General features: G+C 38.7%; 1 protein-coding gene across 6 annotated transcripts in view; it reads right to left on the bottom strand.

Moving 5' to 3' along the window:
- The window catches only part of dcun1d4 (DCN1, defective in cullin neddylation 1, domain containing 4 (S. cerevisiae)), a 108,423-nt gene extending 82,611 nt beyond the window's left edge, over positions 1 to 25,812 (bottom strand). For 4 of the 6 annotated variants that reach the window (XR_011353589.1, XM_069924682.1, XM_069924678.1 and 1 more), the window contains exons 1-2: positions 25,402 to 25,812; positions 24,546 to 24,866 (exon numbers count right to left, since the gene is read on the bottom strand). Coding sequence is in view for 4 of the 6 variants with exons in the window: in XM_069924678.1 (XP_069780779.1) it covers positions 24,546 to 24,576 (31 nt within the window). In the remaining 2 variants the exon portion in view is untranslated. The remainder of the gene's footprint in view (positions 1 to 24,545; positions 24,867 to 25,401) is intronic. The other 2 variants (XM_069924681.1, XM_069924679.1) reach the window with 1 other exon arrangement.
- Positions 25,813 to 26,270: the final 458 nt, after the last annotated feature.

The following is a 26,270-nucleotide window of genomic DNA, read 5'->3' on the forward strand; positions in this document are numbered from 1 at the left end:
ACAGTAACGAGGACAGAGCGTGTGCTGGGTGGTGTGGATCATTAATGATTGCAGCTGCTCTCCAATACAGGGTATTTGTGTGTGTTCCCCCATACCATAAACCAGAAGCAGCTTATCAGCACACTTTCAACCATATATCTGTAGATTTTAGCTAGAGTTTCTGTTGTCATACCAAACCTCTGCAAATTCCTGAGGAAGTCGAGGTGCTGACGTGCTTTCTTCACAAGGCTATTAGTGTGTTAGGTCCAGGAGATCGTTCCACCCAAAAACTAAAATTTGTTCACCCTCTCAATCCCTGCCACAAAAGATCACTGGATTGTATACTTCAATATTTTAATTTTGAAGAGGGGGGGCATTTGAATATAAACTCCCTTTGAATTTGGCAAATATAGGTTCTCCAACACGAAACTATGGTCAGGGAGGCATAGAGAAAAAAAAAATCTTTAAGATTGTGAACTTATTGTCTGGGAAGAATGAACAGCACAAACAGTAGACCTGAATTGCTCAATCAAAAGATGCAAGATTTTAGACCATAATGAACAGATTACTTTAATGCTTCCTGGTGATTAGCATAGCTGTTAGCACATAGCTATAACAGCAGCAGCAACCCGGGTTAGAATCCAGCACTGTCTGCAAGGAGCTTGTACATTCTTGTGTCTGCATCGATCTCATCTGGGTGTCCTATTTCCTCCCATCCTTCAAAAAACATATGGAGTTTGGAGGTTAATTGGTATATTTGGGGGGCACAGACTTGTAGGCCGGAAGGGCCTGTTACCATGCTGCATGTCTAAGTTTTCAATAAACAACTGGTAATTCTATGAGGTATCAAATAATATGAAATGAAAGCAGATATTAAAGCATTGTTTATTCAAGAGAATCTTGAACAATTACACTTCAAGACAATTTGGAAGCACATTTGACACGGGACCTGGAGAGAATTTTCTGCAAATTTACTCAAATTAGGAAATGGGAAATTAATCAAAACAGGCAGCACTTCTAGAATGGAGGTGACACCAGCACGGTTGGTGACCCAGGAGGAGCAGCCATGGTCTTTCAACACTTCTTCACAAGGTCCTACAAAGACCCCGTACCTGTAGAACATGGATGACAGCAGTTTTGACTCCAACATCAGAGGACTGTATTAAAGATGACAGCAAACCATATTTAGCAGCTGAACATCAAGAGACGCAGGCACCAAAAGAGAATGCCAACACCCACCTCTTGCATTGGAGAAACAACAGCAGCAGATGAGGTCAGCCTGGGGAAAACCACAGGGAGACTTCTGTTGGTTCTGCTGGGATACTCTATGGAGTGCACTCAGCCAACTGTGGCTGCCAAGGTACATGCCAGCTCAGGGCTCGACAGCAAAAGTCCTCACACCAAGCTGAAATCTGCTGGCAATCAGGTTTGGGGCAAAGACAGTGACATCAGAGGAGGCAGTGAAATCCACAGCCGCTTAATGATGTTTTTTAGACTGCAATGTCAGGAGAGAGAAAAAATAACACTGAAAAAATGAACGTAATTACTACCTGTGTGGTCGTTCACATGGGATGCCTTTTTTGACTGCAAGTACCTGAGTGAACAGTCCCCGGTGATTGGACGTGCAGTAGAGTGGATGACTGTCAACGAATTTTTTCTGGTACGATTTACACTGCAGGCTTCCTCCAAAAAGTTGTAGGGGCCCTGCAGGATAAATCGTGGTGCAGGAATTGACTCAAAATTCCTGCACATTCCTTTTTGGATTGCCCGTGTAGCGGCAAAATTCCTTGATTATGCCATTACACACCTGCAGTCTAAAAATCATAGTCTCTGAATGAACTCTCTCTTGTTTATATAATGATGCTTGTTAACCTGGCAACTGTTTGCCTTTGCAGAGTAAACAAAGGAAAAATTGTTTATTTTGTGTACAGAACAATAAATTGAATCTTGAACAGGAATGAAGTTTTACATCACTTCATGATTTGATGCAAGTGATTTTCTTCAAGTGTCACTCCACACTATTTGAATTAACAATAATTGTGTGAAAGAGGAACTGTAGCACCACACAAAAAAAAATGCTGGCCATGACTATTCAATGTTGAAGTACTTCAAAACTTTCCAGACAATCTGCACTAAGGGGGTGAAACAAAGATGTCTGCAAACACTATGATTGCAGTAAAAACCACAGTAAATACTGGAGGAACTCAGCGGGTCACACAGCATCCATCGGAGGTAAAGATATATTGTTGACATTTTGAGCCTGAGCTCTTTTTCAAAGTAGAAGCAAAAAACAGGAAGGAGTGTCAAAGAAAGGGGGAAGAATGGGAGGCAGAGGAGAACAGACCAACCAAAAGTGTTAATTGGATATAAGAAAACATGAGAAATTATTTTGGCTCTATGAAAAGAGACAGCGAAAAGGACAGAGAGAGGGGGACAGAGCTAGAGGAAAGGAGACAGAGGAATGAAGATGGGATGGGGGTTTAACAGAAACCAGAGAAGTTGATGTCACATGCCATCTGGTGGAGGGTGTCCAGACAAAAGATGAGGTGTTGTTGCTCCAATTTGTGGGAGGCCTCAGTCTGACAGTGCAAGAGATCACGGGCAGACAGATCAGCAAGGGAATGGGGCAGGGGATTGAAATGGGTGGCCACTGGGAGATCCATGCTATTGTGGTGGCCAAAACCAAGCATGCAACAAAGAAATCTCCCATTCTATGTCTCTCAGACATAGAGGAAACCACAATAGGGCCACTGGATGCAGTAATAATTATGTACAATAAAACAATTTTTTAATCATGTGTCAGACGTTGAGGCTGCATTAAAAAAAACAATTTTGTTACCACCTGGTGGGCCCCAACATAATCTTGAGTTAAAAGAAATCCATTCATACTACTTGGTAATTTGGATCCACCAATATTATGCAACAGCTCAAGTTCAAAATTTACTCTTATGTGTAATTGAGCTAGTGACTAGTAATGCTATTGAGAAAATGCCCTCATCCCTTTTGTATCAATTATCTGATCTGATAATCAAGTATCTTCTGTTCCCTGTTCAATCAAGTTAGTTTTGTCACAAAAACACGGTGCACGTACCATCACAAAATGCTGTTGAATCACAAAACAATGCTTTTTCTATTGTCAGCTATACATTGGTTAAAATGGGAGGGGGTGAGGCAGGTGTAGAGGAGATAAAATAATCTCTACATTTTTGCACAAGACATAAATTTAGTGGACTGAAGCATTTCAACATTGAAATCAAGTTGACACCTTTTGCTCAAGTACATAATTTAATTCACTTCAAGTTATTATTGGTAACTTTAGTTAAACTACATAATTTAACCCCTAATTATATTATGGAATAATTGCCAGATTTTATTTAATTTCCATAGTGCTGGAAAACAAAATTGCATGAGGAAAAAAAAATCAGGATTGCCAGCAGAATTATCTCCAGGTACAAAAGCTAGTAGAAAAATAACTTTTAAATCAACACCTAGCAATAAAGGCCAATACACGATTTGCATTCGTAATGACTTATACCTGGAAGTCAACCTTTTTGTGATCCATGCACAAGAATACCTGGATGTCTCTGCAAGCAACTCATTTGCAGCCTCTCTCTACTTAGTTAACAGTTTGCCTTTTAATCCTTCCTTCCAAAGTGTCTAGCCTTAACCTTAAACTAAACACTATTTGCCATATTTTTAGCCTTTCACCCAAGACCTATATCCTATTGCAGAGTTCAAATATCCTTATTGCAATCTCATCTATATTCTGGCCATCAGCAAACATGGATTCCTTACACTCAGCCCTTCTAAGCCATTAGAGAAGTATTAGTTGAGTGTTTAGACCTGCCCCGAAACTCACATCCCACCTTAAGTAATCCTTATGCCATAAATGTTCTGTGATTAGTAAGGGATTGCTTAAGGTAGTTTGCAAATGGAAAGAAAGTTTGAAAACCACTGGTCTAGACTGATCCTTGGATGAATAATAAAATAGACCCATTTAATCAGATTATATGTGATAATCTTCTTCAGCATGATGCTGAACCAAGCCATGAAAGACCCCAACAATGAAGACGCTGTTTACATCCGGTACCGCACGGATGGCAGTCTCTTCAATCTGAGGCGCCTGCAAGCTCACACCAAGACACAAGAGAAACTTGTCCGTGAACTACTCTTTGCAGACGATGCCGCTTTAGTTGCCCATTCAGAGCCAGCTCTTCAGCGCTTGACGTCCTGCTTTGCGGAAACTGCCAAAATGTTTGGCCTGGAAGTCAGCCTGAAGAAAACTGAGGTCCTCCATCAGCCAGCTCCCCACCATGATTACCAGCCCCCCCACATCTCCATCGGGAACACAAAACTCAAAACGGTCAACCAGTTTACCTATCTCGGCTGCACCATTTCATCAGATGCAAGGATCGACAATGAGATAGACAACAGACTCGCCAAGGCAAATAGCGCCTTTGGAAGACTACACAAAAGAGTCTGGAAAAACAACCAACTGAAAAACCTCACAAAGATAAGCGTATACAGAGCCGTTGTCATACCCACACTCCTGTTCGGCTCCGAATCATGGGTCCTCTACCGGCACCACCTACGGCTCCTAGAACGCTTCCACCAGCGTTGTCTCCGCTCCATCCTCAACATCCATTGGAGCGCTTACATCCCTAACGTCGAAGTACTCGAGATGGCAGAGGTCGACAGCATCGAGTCCACGCTGCTGAAGATCCAGCTGCGCTGGATGGGTCACGTCTCCAGAATGGAGGACCATCGCCTTCCCAAGATCGTGTTATATGGCAAGCTCTCCACTGGCCACCGTGACAGAGGTGCACCAAAGAAAAGGTACAAGGACTGCCTAAAGAAATCTCTTGGTGCCTGCCACATTGACCACCGCCAGTGGGCTGATATCGCCTCAAACCGTGCATCTTGGCGCCTCACAGTTTGGCGGGCAGCAACCTCCTTTGAAGAAGACCGCAGAGCCTACCTCACTGACAAAAGGCAAAGGAGGAAAAACCCAACACCCATCCCCAACCAACCAATTTTCCCCTGCAACCGCTGCAATCGTGTCTGCCTGTCCCGCATCGGACTTGTCAGCCACAAACGAGTCTGCAGCTGACGTGGACTTTTTACCCCCTCCATAAATCTTCGTCCGCGAAGCCAAGCCAAAGAAATGTGATAAGTAGTCAATTCATGTTAACACATCTCACACTCTTTCCCCCCCACCCCCCTTTCCACTTAACCTCTTATGAACCAGCTTTTAATGACACTTTGTCAAGTGCTTCAGGAAATCTAAACATATTACATCTACACACTTCTTTATTCAATTCTGCTTCTTATATCCTCAAAAATCTCAAGCAAATTTAATCAAACAATTCCCTTTCATCAAAGCATAGTAATTGGTTTAATTATTTTTATTTTTTCTAAATAGTTATTTTTGTTCTTGGTTAAAGATTCCAGCATCTTCACAATTACAGGTATTAAGCTAGCTGTCCCTCTTGAACAAAGCATCCTCCATGGTTTTGTCTTCTACCAAACATCATTTGATGTCTTGACAATTGCTACAACTGTTTATTTTTTTTTAAAAAACTTTGATCCTAGCTAGGAATCTCACTTTAATCAAATTAACTAAGTTTTTTAACCCCCCCCCCCCTCCAAAAAAGTCACTCATGCCGGGGATTGTTATTTGGAACTTGACCACTTAGAACACTATAGCACTGTACAGGACCTTCAACCCTCGATGTTGTGCCAACCCAAATATTCCTTTTAAAAAAAGTATGAAGCCCTCTATTTTTCTTCCATTCATGTGCCTGTCTAAGAATTTATTACATGCCCCTAATGTTTCAAGCTTCCACTGCCATCTCTTCCAAGGCATTCCAGGCACCCACAACTCTGTGTAAAAAAAAAAAAAAAAAAAAATTACCCCCGATATCTCCCCCAAACTTCCCTCCATTTACTTTGTACACAAGTCCTCTGGTGTTTGCTTTTCCTGCCCTGGAAAACAGGCGCTGGCTTTCCATCCTACCTTTGCCTCTCATAATCCTGTAGACCTCTATTAAAGTCTCTCATCCTTCTACACTCCAAAGAGAAAAGTTCCTGCTCTGCTAACCTTGCTTCATATGACATTTTCCAATCCAGGTAACATCCTGGTAAATCTCCTCTTCCCCCTCTCCATAACTTCTACATCCTTCCTATAATGAAGTGACCAGAACTGAACACAGTACTCTAAGTGTGGTCTCACCAGAGATTTGTAGAGTTGTAACATGACCTCTCTACTCATGAACTCAGTCCTCCTATTAATGAAGCTCAGCATCCCATAGGCCTTCTTAACTATCCTATCAACCTGTGCCGCGATCAAGACTGATGCACTTATTTGGTCCCCAGGGTCCTTCTGTTCATCCACACTCAAGTAACTCACCATTAACCCTATACACAGCCTTCTGGTTTGTCCTTCCAAAATGCATCATCTCTATCTGCCACTGTTCTACTCAACTCTACATCCAGTCCATATCCTCTTGTAATCTTTGACAACCTTCAGCTCCATCCACAACTCCTCCATCCTTCCAATCATCTGAAGACTTACTGACCCATCCTTCCACCCAGGTCATTTATTAAAAAAAAACACAAAGAGCAGGGGTCCCAGAACAGATCACTGTCCCTCCAGGCAGAATACTCTCCTTCCAGTTCTCACAGGCCTCCAGGCAGGAGATTTATCAATCTTAATATTTTTCTATTTATTTAAAAGTTTTCATCCATAATGTAGTTAATTTAAAAAATTGTAAATGCATACAAATATTACTCATACATATAGTACATTGCATTTTTTAAAAATACTTTATAAATTTTAAACCACAATATAATTAATTACATTCAAATGTAAAGTTTTTTTTAAAATTATTACATGTGGTAATATACTCTCAGCCCCCTCAACCCACCCCAAAAGAAAGAAAAAAAGGAAGAAAACTGGAGAATGCCAAGAAATAAAAGATTTATACAGAAAAATCTATTGGAGGTAACCAAGAAGTGAGGTCTTCAGAGAATCAATCACAGATGCAAACCAAAATTTTGTAAATATGGGCTCCATATTTTCCAAAAAAAATATTTATCTTGCAAATTACATATAATTTTCTCTCATGGTACACAATTATGAAATTCTGCATGCAATCTTTCCATGCCTAAATCTATTTCTGACTTCCATGATATTGCTATACATTTCCTAGCAACTGCTAAAGCAATTAACACAAATTCATTTGGATAACTATTTAAATTTAATTTCCCAACTTAATTTTGATTTAGGCACTCCAATTTTGGGGACTTAGTTTGAAGTAACTTATGTATTACTGAAATAAATTTATTTACAGTAGTGTTAGAAATCAATAATTTTAATTCGCTTTGATTAGGCAACTTCAAAATAGAACCTTTTTTGGCAGATAAAGAAGATTTAACTTGGTAATAACAAAATAAAGTATTACTAGGTACATTAAATTTTCCCCTCATTCTTTCAAATATTATAAATCTCCCATCATCTTCCATCTCCAAATCCTCAAGAATTAGTTATCCATTGAAAGAGGAATAATCCTTTTTTTTGACAAAAAGTCATTTTCCTAGATATTAAACCTTTCATACCAATTTCATTATCAATATTATTCCATAACTCAATCAAGTATTTCAAAATCTATGATTCCCTACTTCCAAATAGCATCTTAGAATTCCATTTATAAATAAAATCTTGAGAACGTAGCGGCAGCTACACTGCTCCTTCAATAACACACACACAACCAGACGGGTTGAGCTAAGTGAGCAGACTGGTTTATTGCAGGCTGCTGGGTTGCACTTATACTCCCAGCCCGGACCTGGCTGAGAACCGTGATGACGTCACCTGGGCGTCACATGGTTCCCCAGTGCAGGTTTCTGAGCCCCGTACTGGAAGGAAGGGAAACCCCCGACGGCACCATTTTGGCCGGCTGCCCTGCCACGTGGCTTACAAGCAGGGCCAGTTCGGCTGCCTCGTGGTGATCCGCCACACGAATCCATATCCCCTATTGCATCAAATTCAACAAAAGCCAAAGCTGGAATAATATCCAAGTTAAACAATACATTTATAAATCTCAATTGAGCTGCTTTATAATAATTCTTAAAATGAGGAAGACGCAAACATTCCCCCCCCCTCGTTATATTTCCAAGTCAATTTTTCAAAAAAAAACCCTTAGCATTTTATCTTTCCATAAAAATTTCCTAACCTCCATTTTTAAATCCTTTAAAAATTTCGAAAGAATTGGAATGAGAATAGATTGAAAAGATATTGAATTCTATGGAAAAAACATTCATTTAACACTAATTAAAGTGATAGGTAAATTAATCCTTTTTTAAAAAAAATAAATCAGCAACAATTTTATTAAGCAAAGGTAAATAATTCAATTCATATAATTTTTTTAAAATCATTATCAATTCTAATACCTAAATATTTAATACCTATATCCAGCCACCTAAATTTTGTAACTATTTTGTAATCTGTATCATCACCCACAGTCAAGGGCATAATCTCACTTTTTTCCCCCCCAATTAACTTTATAACCAGAGACGTCCCCATATTCTTTCAATCTAATCTAATAAAGAATTTTTAGGATCAATTAAATAAACCAAAATATCATCAACAAATAAATTAATTTTATATTCTTCTTGATTCACTTTAATTTCCTTAATCATAAATTCCTATCTAATAAATTCAGTTAAAAGTTCAATTGTCAAAATAAATAAAGCCAGGGACAAAGGACAACCTTGTCAACTTGACCTAGTTAATGGAAAATAAGCAGGAATTTGTCCATTAGTAATAACATTTGCCAAAGGGTTTTTAATATAAGGCTTTAACCCAATTTATAAATGTAGAACCAGTACCAAACTTCTCCAATACTTTAAACAAAAAGTTCCATTCCAATCTATAGAAGCCTTTTCCGCTAATTAATCTTGCAATACAGTCCGCAGAATAGTTTTATAAATAAAACCAGCTTGATCCATACGAATTAAATCAGACAGATATTTAGATAATATATTTGCTAACAATTTTGCAATAATTTCTAATCTACATTCAATAAAGTTATTGGACAATAAGATGCAGGATTTAACATGTCTATCTTTCTTTTGTACAACTGCAATTATTGCCGTTGAAAAAAAATCCAGTAAAGAATGAGCTTCCATTACCTGCTTTAACATCTCCATAAAAAGAGGTATTAAAAGATCCTTAAACTTATTATAAAATTCAGACGGAAACCATCTTCTGGAGATTTTTCATTCTGTACTGAACTAAGAACTTCATTAATTTCTCTTATTGTAAAAGGAGCATCCAAATTTTTAAAATGTCAAGCTAAAACTTTATGAGCTCTTTCTCCTAATTCACATCTTTGCTAAGTTATATCAATCAATTTTTCAGTCCTATACGTCTGAATCGCATTAAAATGAAACTTTTTCTTTATTAATTGCTTTCTTTTCTCATCCAAAGGCTTTTTTGGGGGCGAATGCCATTTCCAAATTCTGTATTTCCTAATTGATTAATCTCTTTGGTGTAATCTTTCTTAATTTTTGAAGTAAAACATTATTTGTCCTCTTTAATGTGCCTTTAATGCATCCCAAACAACAAATTTATTAGAAAGATTTTCAATTTAATTCTAAAAGCTACTGAATATACTTTCTTATAAAATCACAAAAATCTGTATTTTTAAACCTTTTTAACAATGTTGAATTTAATCTCCATCTATAAACTGTTTGTTCCTTTTCCAAAAATAAATATGACATTAAAAGTGGCAAATTATCAGTTAAAATTCTGGCCTAATAATCTATATTCATAACATTTCCTTGTAATTGTGCCAAAAAATTTTAAATTATCCTAGAATAAGAATCAAATCTATATGAATATAAAAAATATTCCCTTTCTTTAGGATTTAATCTCCTCCAAATATCTATTAAATTCAAATCTTGCATAACATTCAAAATTGCCTTGGCTGCTTTAGTTCGAATAACTGATTTAATAGTTTTATCCAAAACTGGATCCCAACAACAATTAAAATCCCCTCCTTCCAATATTTTTGATTAGTCTCAGCCAAATGCATAAATGTATCTCTAATAAACACTTCATCATCTATATTTGGTGCATAAATATCCAATCTTCAGAATAAATTTGACAATTTACTAATACAAATCTTCCCACAGGGTCAATAATCACTTTTTAAAAATAAAATTGTTATTCCTCTCATTTAGAGTTAAAAATAGAAACTACCACATGTCCAAGGGAATCTCCTTTCAATTTTTAATGTTCTTTCTCAGATAAATGAGTTTCCTGTATAAAAAAAAGCAATAGCAACTCTAAAAATTTCTTCAAATAAGCTGTCTTCCCTTTTATCAGATGAATGTTAGAACTTATAAAATTCAAAGTCTTACTATTTACCATTATATTAAATTCAAAATAAATTCTAAATCCCCTCTGCTTCTCCTCTTGGACCTCCTACATTCTAAAATCATTAAGTATTCCTGGCATCTCCATCAAGAAAAAGAACAGAAATATAGAAAAGAGAAAAATTAATACAAAAAAAACCATCAAAAAAAGTACTACTGGCCTCAAAAATGCCCCACTTCCGCAAGGAGAAAAAAAAATTTTTCAGATAGTCTTCATCATCTTCAGGTAAAGGTGGCAGCTTCAAGATCCTTGTTAACTTGATTAACATCATCAAGACAAGCAATCTCCTGCTGTATCTCCTTATCTGACATTTGCTTCTTCTCAATCTGTGGTATGTCTACCGTTAATAAATCAACCTGTTGATCCATTTTATTATTTGGAAGAGAATTGGCAAATTCTAAAGCTTCCATCTCATTGATGAAGAATTTTTCCTGATTATTCCCCAGAGAAAATGAGTATTGCAGGATGGCGAAAAGGAAACTTATAGCCCTTCTTCCAAAGTACGGACTTTGCAGGATTAAATTCCTTTTTCTTTTCACCATATTCACACTAAGATCCGCATAGAAAAATATTTTTTTGTCAGCCACAATCAAAGGGCCCTGAAATTGATGAGTTTTCTGGTCCTCTACTCTCAAAATAGTCTCTTAATCTTGATAACGAAGACATCTGATCAAAACCGACAGTAGCATTTGACCCAACATCAGTTTCTTTCAAAGTGCTCTATGGGTTCTATCCAATTCAAGAACATTTGGAAAATTTTCAGGTCCCAAGGTCTTCAGAATCTATTTTTGAAAAAATTGCACTGCATTAAGACCTTCAAAACCTTCTAGCAATCCAACAATCTTTACATTATTTCTTTGTATATGATTCTCTAAAGCAGTGGTTCCCAACCTTTTTCTTCCAACTCACATACCACTTTAAGTATTCTCTGTCATTGGTGCTCTGTAATTAGTAAGGGATTGCTTAAGGTGGTATGTGAGTGGGAAGGGAAGGTTGAGAACTACTGCTCTAGACCCAATTGTTACCAAAATATTTTGCTTGAGAAAAATTGTCATTGGCCCATTTCCTTTGGAGTTATGAAACCATGCACATAACAAGTCAATTAGGCACAACTAAAACAGTGTCTTTCAAATTTATTTCTTTCCACCCACCTACCACCTTAAGCAATCCTTTAAAAATCACAAAGCACCTATGGCATAGGGAATACTTAAAATGGTATGTGAGTTGGAAAAAAAAGATTGGGAACCACTGCTCTAAAGTGTCAATTTTTTGTAAGTTTTTTTTCCCCCCGAACACTCCAAGCTATAACTGAATCTTCCAACTTATTAACCACATCTTTACATTGATCCACTTCATCATGATATTCTTGTAAATTTTCTTCAACTTTTTGAACTAGCATTTTCATTTATCAACCACTTTAACATCTCTTCATCTCCTCAATTATCTTCATTTCTCCTTTAACAAATTCAAATTGAGTATTTACATACTGTTTAATAGATCCATACTGTAAATCCATTTTCTAACTCATTGCTTGCAACTGATTTATCAATTGCCTGCTCATTACCTCGCCTTTTAATTTCAGGTAAATTTACCTGCACAGCCTCTTATTGAAATTGAGCATGTTGATACTGTTCTTCTGTCTCCTCCTCCAATCTCCTTTGATCTTCCTCCTCCTCCTGCTCCATAATTGCTGGTAGCTGAAAAAAGCGTTTCCTGCTCAACCTCGGAGTACAAAGTAGTCCGACCTTGAAATTCAACCTTAGTAAGAGCTGGTTTTTCAGTCTCCCACAATAATTCCAGTTAATCTGTTTTGTGCATGCACTCTTGTGCTTGTAAACTTTGTAGTTCTAGTCTTCTTCGGGATGCCAGTGCCATCTTCTTCCGTTCCCCAGAGAGATGGCGCTGGAATCAACTGAACTCTTGCTCCCGTCACTCTAGTCACCCGTGGAGAAGGAGAAAATCCAGCCCGAGGCTCCAATGTTGAGGTAGGCCCAATTTTTTCAAATCTGGCGACTTCTTCTAGAGCCAGTTTTCTAGTTGTTGGAGGCTTTCCCTTTCTCACAGCCATAGTTAAAACTGTGCAGGCAAGATTCACAATAAAGTTTAACTAAATTTTAAAGAAAAAACTTATGTTGTTATTAATTAATTCTCCCGGGAAAGCACTTTTCCATGCCCCTTGCTCACATCATCATGCCACAAACCACCACCACACCCCCCCCCCCCGCTCTCCTTCATAACTCATGACCCTCCATTTTTCTTACATCCATGTGCTTATGTGAGAGTATTTTAAATTACCCTATTGTGTAGTCTCTACCACCATACCCAGCAATGTGTTCCAGGCATCCAGCATTCTCCCCAAACTTGTGTCCATTTACTTTAAACTATCTCCTCTGGTATTGGTCATTGCCACACTGGGAAAAATATGCTGGCTGTCCACCCGGTCTTCGTGTCTTGTAACCTTTATCCTTTGTCGCTCCAAAAGAGAAAATCTCACTTACTTTTTTCATAAGGACACATTTTGCATCCTCTTCAAAATTTCCACATCCTTCCTATAATGAGGTGTCCAGAACTAAACACATTCAACATTTTTCTTAATCTTCTTTGTCGATTGTTCAAATCCCAGGCTGTCTATACTGAGTCTGTAAGTTCTCTGCTTGTTTGCGTGGGTTTTCTCCAGGGATTCCAGTTTCCTCCCACCGTTCAAAGCATATCAGTGGTGTAGATTAATGGGGTTTAAATTGGGTGGCACAGATTCATGGGCCAAAATTGTCTGTAACTATGCTGCATCTAAAAAAAATTTAAAATTATTTTCCTAGACCACTCCAGAAAACTTGCTGGATACCGTCGTAACATATTAATTTATGATTTTTATAAAATCCATTCCTCTAATGGCTTGAATTCACCAAATCATTGTTCTAAATAGGGTTTTAAAAAAAATTGGTTTTGGAACAGAGTACAATTTTAAAAAAACGGGCCCTACAGCCAAAGTATCTATATTGAGCATGATGTCCAAATCAAAGTAAAACTCTGCTGCTTGCACCAGAGAGATATTCCTCCATTTCCTTTTTTATTCATGTGCACCTAGAATCCTCCAACACTACTGCTTCCACCTACCCACAGCAGCCAGTTCCAGGCACCTGCCACTTGGTTTAAAAATAAATCTGCCCCTGCACACCATCATTAAACCTCTTCCACTCCAGTTAAACATCTGTCCCCATGTGTATATAATGCTTTTTTACCTGACAGAAAAAGATTCTGATCGTCTCTCGTGACTTTATAACCCTTTATCAGGTCACCCATCAACCTCCTAAACTTCAGCTAAAACAACCCCAGTTTGTTCAAACTCTCCATAATTCATACTCTCTCAACAAGGCAACATCCTAGGAAGCCTCTTCTGCACTCTTTCCAAGATCATCTTATCCTTCCTGCAATGAAGCACACATTAATCTAAGTGCTGCCAAACAAAGTTTTATATGACTTTCTTAATGTAGTTTTGTCACTTTTAAACTCATTTCACTGCCCAATAAAGTTCACAAATCAGACACCAACTTTACCACAACATTATCTTGTACGGGCAATGTCAATTAGCTATGAATCTGGAACCTCAGAACCCTCCACACATCAACACAGTGTGTATTGTTTCTCTTACATATGACCTCATGAAGTGCAACATCCCACAATTGTCCCAAAAACTCTATCTGCCATTTATTTATTATATGAAACTGATATCTTGATATTTTCTATACGGTCCACAACTCCCGTTATCTCAAGGAATCAATAAAAATAAAAAAATAATTCCCTCCCACAAACTACCAAAGAGTATTTCAATTAACTGGGCTTGCCATTTCCAAAATAAAAGATTTGCATTCAAGTTCCTGGCAATTAAGTACAATTCAATACTGTCTAAACATTGCTCAAACTCATTCAAAATGCAAATACTTCAACTGTGGCTGATACACTAAGAGCATTAATTTTTCTATATGATTATTAATCTTCCATACAGCATAAATGCTGATGAAAATAAAGAAAAGGATTTGAAATACATTTTCTACATTTTCTACATCATTACGTCTCAAACTTTGCTCGATGGTGATGCAGTGAGGACAAATGTTACTGATATGACAAACTCATAATCTGACGACAAAAGAAACAAAAATTCTAAAACAAAACAAAAATCCAAATAGCCTGGGAATGGGTCAAAGTGACCAGCCCCACACCCCCACTGATTGTCCGTGAGGTTGAAACAGGTAGAATATAAGAAGTAATATTTAAGATGGTGAAAAAAGGCCAAGAACCACTGCTTTACATTCTTTCTTTGGCTTGGCTTCGCGGACGAAGATTTATGGAGGGGTACGTCCACGTCTGCTGCAGGCTCATTGGTGACTGACAAGTCCGATGCGGGTCAGGCAGGCACGGTTGCAGCGGTTGCAAGGGAAAATTGGTTGGTTGGGGTTGGGTGTTGGGTTTTTCCTCCTTTGTCTTTTGTCAGTGAGGTGGGCTCTGCAGTCTTCTTCAAAGGAAGTTGCTGCCCGCCAAACTGTGAGGTGCCAAGATAGTCAATGTAGAAATCACATTTAAAAATAGCAACCGAACAAAAACACTTTGATAATCTGTATTTCAAACATAGTTCAGTACTAAGAAATTCTGCATGGAGATCCTGCATTTTGTGAATTAACTTTTGTAAGACAGAAAACTGACCAGTCTCTATTCGCACTGCAAGATACTACAGTCTTTGTTTTATCGTGATATTCAAGTGAGGAAAAGTGCATAGATCAGAAAGCTGGTTTAAAAAAAATTACCAGGCAACAGTGATCCCTGTGTTAGTGTATGTTCTTAAATTTGGATTGCCTAAATTGGGGACCCCAAGATAGTTGAAAGATATCATTAGGGCAATTTCCAGTCTTGGACAGATACCTTTTATTGTTGATTTTTCAAGATGAAAGAATGCAAAATGTAATATAACTATGAAGAGCAAGTCACAGGTTTCCAAAAGAAACTTAAAAAGTGAATAGTTTTTTTTTTAACTAAAAAACTGTTGGAGAATGAATAATCAAATAAAGAAGTATTTATGGGGCAAAGTGAATAACTAATAATTTAACACGGTTTCGTTGGGTTGTACTTGTCCAGTCAGCTGCTAATAAATTTGAATTTAAACATATACTATTAGACAAAGGCCTTGAAAGTGTTCAATATTATAACTGATGAGTTAGGGCTTTAGATGTCCTCAAAAGCCAATTACAAGCTTATGAGAGGACAAAGCCCCATTTGGTTTTCATTTCTCTAGCTAGGTAGTCACAAGATACAATTATTTAAGTATGAAGCATTTCATTCCTATTCATTTGCCAGTTACCCTATTAATTCATTCAAAATTACAGATTATAGCAGAACTTCCAAATTGGTGGATAATTAGAACTAGTGAATTTCCAATACAAAATACATCACCAAAGAAATAAAAGCACTAGTAGCATAGCGCTACTACAACTGTCAAAGCACAAACTGCTCCAAATAAGTGGCTACAAGCTAACAGCCAAATTGGAAAGTACCTTCCCAGGTACTTAATTTTGAAGAGAGATAAAAAGGAAGAGGGGTAACCATGAAACATAGAAAAAGGATAAGTGCTTGATCCAGCTGAAAAAAAAAAGCACCATTAGGTTCAAGTCATTGGTGGCTGTGTTCTGTAGGTCTCCCCAACAGCAGTAATGTTGGGCATGGAATAAATCTGTAAATTAGAGGTGTATGTAACACAAATGATGGGTGACTTAAATCTGCAGACTAGGGAAGGCAGATTAGCAGTAATTAATTTGGAGGGCAAGGGTTAGTTCCTCAAGATTTTCAAGAACACTATTTTAGACTGAGAATTGCAAAATAAATAGTGATAGTTCAAGAGATCATAAATTAAGTTATACATTTAATGGGCTTCATAAAGTTTGGAACAAAACATTTTTTTTCCTTTATTTGACCCTGTGCTCCACATCTTTAAATTGACATGAGATTGAAATGTACATTCCAGATTTTATTCAATGTTATTTTGATATATTTTGGTTTGACCGTGCAGAAATTACAGCACTTTTTATACATAGTCCCTCATTTCAGCTCACCATAATGTTTGGGACATTTGGCTTCACAGGTGTTTGTGAGAACTCAGGTATTTTTAATTGCTTCATTTGCATCTTGCAGCGTAGTTTCTTCATTTCTGTCTTCTGCAGACAAAAGTCATAGACACATCCACACCTGAAGAGTGTTTCTCCTCTGTTGGACAGGTGTTTGGGGATTTTTCTTCATTATGCTGTCATCAGCAGTGGAGGTTTTCCTTGGCCTACCAGTCTCTTAGGAATAGTGAGCTCACCAATATGCTTTTAATGAAGTTCCAAACAGTTGATTTTGGTAATCCTAAGGCTTGGGCGATGTTTCTTACCACATTTTTTTTCAGCCTCAATGGCTTCTTTGACTTTCATTGGCACAACTTTGGTCCTCATGTTGAAAATGACAACGACAGCCTCCAAAGCTTACAAGCAAGCCTAGGTCTTTCTTTTCCCTGCACCAATGAAGCAATTAAACATACCTGAGTATTCACAAACACCTGTGAAGCCAAATGTCCCAAACATAATGGTGCCTGAAATGGTGGAACTATGTATGAAAAGTGCTGTCATTTCTGCACAGTCAAACCAAAATGTAAACAAACAACCTTGAATAAAATCTTGAAGGTGCACTTTAATTGCATGTGAATTGTTTGATTAAAAATTGAAAACTATGGAGCACAGGGGGAAAATAAAATTTTACACTCCCCAGCAGCAATTAGAAGGCACACAAACAAATGAGTTAAGTTTAACACAAAATGTATTAATCAAACTAACAATAATAGAATTAACTCAACAAATTTAACACCTGAACACCAGCCTTAAAGGCAACTCTATAGTCAACAATAGATTATTATACAGTGTATGTGGGGGGGGGGGGAACCCAGACCATTACAGTCCAGGCTGAAATGCCCCAAAATTCCCAAAAACAAAAAAAAAAACTCCCCAAGCCAGTTATGTCAAATCAGTCAGGGGAACAAAAGAATGCCTTGGGGTTCGAATGAGGCCACCACTGCCCTTCACTTCCTTTATATAGGAATTTCCACAATAACCTCCTGGTCACTATAGGAGGTTCACATCTCCCAAGACTACTTTAGGGTTCACAAGTGCCCTTCTGGCACGCGAGTCTGCTTCTTTGGACACCTTGTCCTGAGTGGTCTCCAAAGCCCTCCTTAGGGTTCAATAATGCCCTTCTGGCACACAAGTCCTCTTCCTTGAAAGGGGATAGGAGAGGCACTGGTTCATCCCGCACACTCCACCAAAGACGCTCTCCAGAACTCTGCCTCAGCTCTCCCCATTGATGGAGAGAGGTTAACAGCTACAGGCTTGCTCTCCTATGAGCCCATGGACTTCCAGGGCTTGGTTCCCATGCTTTGACAGCTGTCAAAATTTCCTAGTGGCAGTTTACCGCTACTACAGCTCCCAGCAGCTGTCAAATCCCCCCCACCCCGCCCTTAGTGGTAGCATAGCGCTACTACAACTGTCAAATCCCAAGCAGGAAGTTCAGTCCTGTAAAAAAATTGTCAAGGTCCATAACAAAAGTGTCTTTGTCCCAAACATTATGGTGGGCATTGTAATGTTTGCAATATCTAGGGAATTAAGGGGCATAGCTCAGCAGGTGAACACAGAATGTACTTAAAAGACATGTTCTTACTGGGTAGTAGAGAAAGCATGAAGGGCCAAATTGCCAATATATATTTTTATTTCTTCAAAGTTTCAATGCAGTTTGAGAAAAAGACCCACAGATAGTGCAGATATGAAGAAGTTACATAGAAACAAATTTATTAAGATAAAAATTAAATTGCAAAGAAAAATCAGTCACATGAAATAAATCCATGCAAGATGTTTCAAATTATCGTGCTTCTGGAAACAATAATAAATGTAACAAATCACAGAACCTTCTCTGCAATGCAAAAACTATTTTATTCAAGAAAATGGTCTGCTTTGCCTTCAGAAATTCACTTTTTCCAGAAATTCTGACATCTGTTCATTGCTTTTGTATTCAACTCTGAATATATTTGAAGATTGAATTAATCAACTCCTCACATCTTATTAACCAAATTAAAATCTCATTACTTTGCATCATACTATTCACTATTCTTTCATAATGTTTTAGTGTTTAAGTGACAGTACACTTCCCAGAATGTAACTACAGTAAAATCTGTGTTATTCAGAATTCATGAAACTGGCAAAAAAATTCAGAAAATAAAGATAAAAAATACTCAAATTTATAATTGCCATGCCTTGCTGTTAGTTTGCCAATCACGCCACATGCAATCTCAAGCTTCAGAAAATTCACTTATCCAGAATCTATGAATCTCCATAGGTGCCAAATACCAGGTGTTTTGCTGTACAACATAATATCAATGATCAAAAGGAAAAAACATTTATTAACTGTTTAGAAAACTGCAGGGCCTTTCAGTGTACAATATTTTTCCCTTTGTATTACAAATGTTTACCAACTAAAGTGCAGCATATTCACCAGAATCAGATTTTATTGTCATGAACATGTCACAAAATGACTGGTAGTTGGTTTGTGACAGCGTCACAGTGAAAATATTGGTAGAAATTACATTTTTTTAAAAAGTAAATATATTTGTGCAAAAAGAGAAAGCAAGGTGGTTCACTGTCCACTCAGAAATCTGATAGCTGAGAGGAAACAGCTTTTTTTGGTGATGACGGGAGCTGTCTTCCGTAGTAGCAATGTGAAGAGGGCATGGCCTGGGTAGTGAGGGTCCTTGAGAAGAGGCTGCTTTCTTAAGACCCTGCCTCTTGTAGAAGTCTTCGATGGGAGTGAATGCCAATAATGGCACTGGTCAAGTTCACAACACTTTGGAGTCTTTTCCTGCCCTGTGCATTAGCACCTCCATACCATACAGTGGTGCAACCAATCAGAATATTCTCCACAGTACACCTGTATAAATTTGCAAGATTCTTTAGTGACGTACCAAATCGCAAACAACTCAAGAAGTATAGTCGCTGCCAAGCCTTCTCATGATTGCAGCATCATGGAAGCCCTACGACAGATTTTCAGAGATGTTGACACCCAGGAATTTGATGTTCTTAACACTGTCCACTGCTGGCCCCTTGGTGAGGATTCGTTTGTGTTCTCCTGATTTCCACCCTTGAAGTTCTCAATCAACTCCTTAGTTTTGTTGAGTGCAAGGCTGTTGTTATGACACCACTCAATTAGCTGATCTATCTCCCTTCTGCACCCTTTCTCATTGCCAACTGCGATTCTGCTGACAACCATGGTGTCATTGGCAAATTTGTTGATGGCATTTGAATTGTGCCCAGCCACACAGTCATGGGAGTAGATGTAGAGTGAGTAGAGCAGTGGGTTAAGCACGCATCCTTGAGGTGCACCTGTGAGGAGCAGACATGGTGTCCAATTCATACAGACTGTGGTCTTCTGATGAGGAAGTCAAGAATCACTCACAAGCTACCGACCATGATTTTACCAGAGTGCAGTGAAATGGAGATTCTAATTTGAAAGGGGATCACCAAGAAATTTACTTCAGTAATGTACTTTCTACTTCAATCAGGCACTCCTCAGCAGGAGTTATACAAATCAAAACAAAGATGGGAATCAGACTTGAATATCAGTATTAATGATAAGACCTCGTCTGATTTATGTCATGATTGCATGACTAATACAATTAATATATCTTACCCTGCAGAAATTAAATTCTAATATATCTGATGCATGTTTTATATGCAGGGAAGAAACAGGTATCTTCTTACATTCTACCTGGTCATGCTCGAAACTAAAACCTTTTTGGAAAAACGCAAGAATTTTATTGAACTAGATTATTTGGAAGCAATTTCCATTAAGTCTAGAATTGTTTCTCCAAGAAAATATTATGGTCACAAGACCTAAAGGGACCAATCAGAATTTCTTAAGATTGTATTATCAGTGGCCAGGAAATGTATTACGGTTACCTGGAAGCATAATTCCCTTCTGGATATGGCCCGAGGGAATGCAGAAATGCATAGTTGTGATCCCCTGGAGAAAATTTACTGTACTTACAATTTAAGGAAAAAAATTGTGTTTTTACAGGTATGGCAGCCACATTTACAAATACAGGGTTGAATACTCAGGCACTTATACTATTTTTTGTTTCTCCCATATCTCAGATCTAGGTAGAAAAAAAAACTATTTTCTGAACTGAATTCCAGATCCCAACAGTTCCTTTTTCTTTCTTTCTTTCCTCTGTCTTTTCTTCATTCTATTTTTTTATTATTTATTTCTGTTCTTTTCTTCTTCTCAGGGGGTTTTTGTTTGGGGGAGAAGGGATGGGGTCTTTCCTTTTTTGGAAATTTGAACAATCTGTATCAATGATTCCTTTTCATTTATTTTATATATTTGTGATGGTTAATTATTGATACTTGTTTGATCACAAAACTAAAATATTAAAAAAGAATCATTCACAAACTGTTGTGAATCTATTGGAATTCTTTCAGGAAGTAACAAGCAGGATAGACAGAGGAGAGTTAGTGGTTGTTGCCTACTTGAATTTTCAGAACGCCTTTGAGGAGGTCCCACACGTGAGGCTGCTGAACAAGATAGGAGCTCCTGGTACTATGGAAAAGGAACCAGCATGGATAGAAGATTGGTTGTTGTAGTTGAGAGCATTGGGAGCAGTGAGAGAATATCTCACTGTAGAAGATTGGCTGACTGGCAGAAGGCAAAGAATGGGAATAAAGGAAGATTTTTCTGGCTGGCTGCCAGTGACTGGTGATGTTCTACAGGGGTCAGTGTTGGGTCTGTTAATTTTCACATTGAATGTAAATAATTTAGATGACAGAACTGATAACCTTGTGGCCAAATTTGTGGATGATACAAAGACAGGTGGAAGGATGGATACTGTTGAGAAAGTCGGCAGTTTGCAGAGGGACTTGGAGGTTCGGAATTACACAAAGTAGCAGATAGAATAGTTTGCAGGAAATGTATGGTCATGCACTTTAGTAGAAGAAATAAACTAGACTATATTCTAAATGGGTAGAAAATTCAGAAAGAGCAAGGCCAAAGGGATTTATGAGTCCTTGTGCAAGATTCCCTCAAGGTTACTTTGCAGGTTGAGTCAGTTGTAAGACAAGTGCATTTATTTCAAGAGGACTAGAAAATAAAAGTAAGGATGTAATGGAGAAGCTTCATTTGACCACATTTGAAGTGTTTTGAGCAATTTTTGATCTCATATCTAAGGAAGGACATGCTTGTGTTGGGGATGGTCCAAAGGAGGTTTCTGAGAATCAATCCAGTGATGAAAGGTTTAATGTATGAAGAATGTTTGATAGTACTGGACCTGTACTTGAAGGATTAGGAGAGGAATGGAGAACAAAAGTGGAAATCTCGTTGAAACCTACAGAATATTGAAAGGGCTAGAAAGAGTGGATGTGGAGTTGTTTCCAGTATTAGGAGAATCTAGGACGAGAGGGTACAGCATCAGAATAAAAGGATGTCCCTTGACAACAGAGCTGAGGAGAAATTTCTTCAGTCAGTGCATATTTAAAATATAAACTGGTTTTCTATGCTGCAGTCATGTGGACTGAATGCAGAGGTTAGAAAATAAAAAAGATGTCATTATTTGACACTGTTTACATTTATATAGTCTCATGTGGCTTGTTTTCAAATGAAATGCATGCAAAGATGTGAGTTAAGTGCTAAATAAAAGGCAAAGACCATCAGAGTGGGATTTCAGAAACTACCCATGTGCTAGAGACATGGCTAAGGAGATGGTGCAGTGGTAGGTGGAAAGAGAAAGCTTCAGAATTTTGTGTCATTGGCCGCTCTTCCAAGGAAAATAGGATTTGTACCAGCAGGATGATTTGTATCATAACTATACAGGGACCAATATCCTTGTTAGTGCTGCTTCAGGTAGGGGGGGCGGGGGTGTGAAGTGGTTAAATTAAGAGTTGCAAGTGGATGCTAGAAGTGTCAAGACAAATAGTGGAAAGCAATGTTGTATGCCTGCATACAAAGACAGAAATATAAAAGTTGAGCATTTATTTCAATGAAGAAAAGTATTTTACAAAAGGCAGATGATTTTAGAGCATGGCTCAGCAGGTGGAATTATGAAATTAGTGAGACTTGATTGCAGGAGGGGCAAAACTGGAAACTCAATATTTCAGTGTTCTGTTGTTTTAGACATAGATGGAAGGGAGGGGGATGAAAGGGGGATTGGTGGTGTTATCAATACAGAAAAATGTCACAGCAGTGCTCATACAGGACAGATAAGAAGACTCATCTATACTATATGGGTGAAATTGAGGAATGAGCCAATTTGTAGAGAGATAGCAGATGCAAGAAACATCAGGTTGTAATCGCCAATTTTAACTTTCCACATAGCAACTAAAACTTCCATACTGTAAAAGGGCTGGATGGGTTAAATTTTGTCAAATGTATTCAGGAAAGTTTCCAAAATCAACATTTGGAATTCCCAACTAGTCCAATGTTGGATTTCCTATAATGGAACAAGATTGGACAGGTAACTGAAGATCAAGGGAACATGTTGGGTCTGGTCCAGTCCTCCAAATGAGATTCTAAACTGAAAAGAAAATTTTGATGGCATTTGAAAGGATCTGGCAAGTGTGGATTGGGACAAGTTGTTTTCTAGCAAATTTGCTTGATAAGTAAGAGGCTATCAAAAGGTTACATTTTGAGAGTATGGAGCTTTTATGTTCTTGTCAGATTTTAAGACAAGACTAACAGGTCTTGTGTTGGCTTTCTAGAAATATTGAAGACTGTCCAAGAAGAGGGAGATGCATAGCAGTTCCAGGTAGCAAAGTACTTGAGGATTAAATTAAATGGAGAAGCCAGTCAAGGAAGTTGGGGAGAAAAAGGCATAGATGGCTATAAAGGGAAATCCCAAGAGCTTTCCCACATAATATGAAAAACAAAAGTCACAAGGGACAAAATGTGTCCTCATGAATAACAGAATGAGCACTGGTGCAGAGAGTCAAGAGATCTTGAATGAATTTTTGAATATGTAGTCAAGAGATGGGAGACAGAGGCAAAACAGCAGTGAGATCATGGACTGTATAAAAGTAGAGGGGTGATGTTTACTGTCTTGAGGCAAATAAAGACAGATAAATCCCTAGGGCCTGACAATATAGTTCCTCAGATCTTGAAGCAGGCTAGTGCAGAAATTCAGAGGCCCCAGCAGAAATATTTAAAATTTTCCTAGTCATGGGTGAGGTGCTAGAGGATTGGAGAAAAGCTAATGGTCTGTTATTCAAGAAATGTTCCAAGAATAATCCAGGTAATTATAGCCCAGAAAGCCTGTCATCAGTAGTGGGTAAGTTATTGGAAGGCAGATAATAAGGCCAAATATACTTGGATAGACAGGAACTGATTAGGGGTAGTCAACATGTCTCTGTGCACGGTAAGTCATGTCTAACCAATCTTTATGAGTTTTTTGAGATTATCAGGAAAGTTGATGAAGGAAAGGCAGTGGATATTTACCAAGACGTTTAACAAAGTCCCATGGGACTTGAGTCAAGAAGGTTCACTGTCCAGAATAAGGTAGCCTATTTGTCTCTGCTGACAATGCTTGACTTGCTGATTTTCTCCAGTTTTTTTTTCCCCTCTCTGCTCTAGGTTCCAGCACCTTTGCTTTGCACTACGTCAAATCTTAATTTAAAAACATTTCAGTTTATATGACTGACAAATGAATATTTGTAAGGGGGCAATACTAACTCAGTAGGAATAATAGTTAACTTCCAGAATTAGAATCAGATCATAGGTGATTTTAACACATGAGGAACAGCAAATATTCTAACCAAAACTGCATTACAACAGAACCAATTTAAGAAAACGAAGACTTAAAAAGATTGCACTAAAAATTATTTAAACGACTCAGATTTTAACCGTTGGCTCCTTGTCGCTGCTTGAAGAAACTAGTTGATCCATCCAAATCTGCATTAATCAGTTGACAGAAACCAACACGAAACAGTTTTCAATCCGAAAAGTTGATTGATGTACTTCACTGACATCTTAAAGGACAAGCTTCTACAATTAGACAATTACATGCAACGAGAAACCAACTGACCTGAACGTAGAATAATCACCATATCTTGCATAGCCACACCAGTGGGTGAATATGCCAATATGGGAGAGTAATGAAAATAATTTGGGTTAAATAAAAAAGCAGAGATGTACCAGCCAAGAAATACAAATTGATTTTAACGACTGACACAGAATCGGACCAAGCAAAAGAGGAGTTTCGGTAGACTGGCGTGCACACGCAGCTTGACTTCCAATCAGAGATGGGAAGGTGGAGCTCCGTTCCGAGTGAGAAAGGATCTTAAGAATGTTTCCCCAGCTCGCTGCGCGCAAAGCACTGTGGGGGTTGAAGTTCCCTTGTGACGAGCTGCAACGCAAAACCAGAGAACGTGCCGTCATGAAACTACAATTCCCATCATACGTCACGAACGTTGCTCCGGCGTTGACGTACTCAACCTGCTCCTCCTCCTTGACAGCCTTAAATAAATGCTCAAACCCAGCTTTGGAGAGTTAAAAGTCCCCACGCCCATAACCGGGGGGGGGGGGGGGGGGGGGAAAGAAAGAGAGAGGAAAATGCATAGGACCCTCCTTCACCAGTAATAGGAATAACGCCCCATTTTTAATCACTGCATTACAGTTCTTCGCTTTCAACTGATCAACAGAACGGGAAAACAATCAATCTGCCTGCGGTTTTCCGAAAAGGGGAGGGGGTGACAAATGGGATGCAAGCTGCGCCATTGCTTCTCTTGCCACTCACGTAAGATCTTGATTCAACAAAACGATATCGGGGTGGCGTGAAAGGAAGGCAATACACATCATTAAAAAAAGACTTTTGGATGGCTAGTCGCCAATACCGACAGCTAATGAGGAACTGTGGAGTCGTGTATGATGCTAATACTTACTGACTGCATCGGCGTGCATTTTCAGTGCAGTGAAGGGACAGAACACCGCTGGACAACCGCTCCGCTCGTGCCGGGAAAGCCAGCCAGTAACGACGGAAGTCCCGCCTCAGCGCCGCAGCGATTGGCTGTTCCTCCGATCGGTGTTGAGCGTGGCGTTCGATTGGCTACGAGAATGTCAAAGGCCGTGTTCGCGGGTCAGCGGGCGCCGGCCGGAGCCCGTCTCCTCCGGCACGGTGTGTGGCGCGGGCTCCTCTGTTCAGGTTATTTATGATCGTTTTGTTCTTTGCTTGAAGCCAACGTCAGCTCATACAGCGTCCTCGTGTGAATTTTATTTAATCCCACGACTAATTTTCACTTCCCTCCCCCACCAGCTCTCCATCAAGCCACACCCTCGTCGCTGCAGTAAATAATAGGAGCCGGGGCCTATCCTAGCAACAGCAAGCAGCGGACCAATCCGTGAGCGTCCTGCCGCAGTGTTTACTGGGGGTGAGGCTAGATGGACAAGCTGATGGCGTTGAGGTCAAGACGATGGGTTTTTAATAGACTGTATGTGTCTTTGGCACGAATGGTGTTCAAGTCTTACCCGTTGATTGCTCCGATCCCACTCAGCGGAATAAATGACTCGTATTCCTCATTATGCTCAACTTAAAGTTAGGTCGTTCTGGCGTATGAACACTCGTCGAGTGGCACAACATGGAAACAAGCCCTTTGCTCAATGCTGATCCCACCTGACTGCCCTGCATAGGGAACCTATCAAAATGCCCACAAATGTTATTAATGTGCCTGCCTACATAATTTCTCTAGCTGCTCGTTCCAGATACCATGTGTGAAAGAATGCCCATCTCTCCTTCAAACCTCCCCCAGATACT

This window comes from Narcine bancroftii, chromosome 3 (genome assembly GCF_036971445.1).
Source record: "Narcine bancroftii isolate sNarBan1 chromosome 3, sNarBan1.hap1, whole genome shotgun sequence".
NCBI lineage: Eukaryota > Metazoa > Chordata > Chondrichthyes > Torpediniformes > Narcinidae > Narcine > Narcine bancroftii.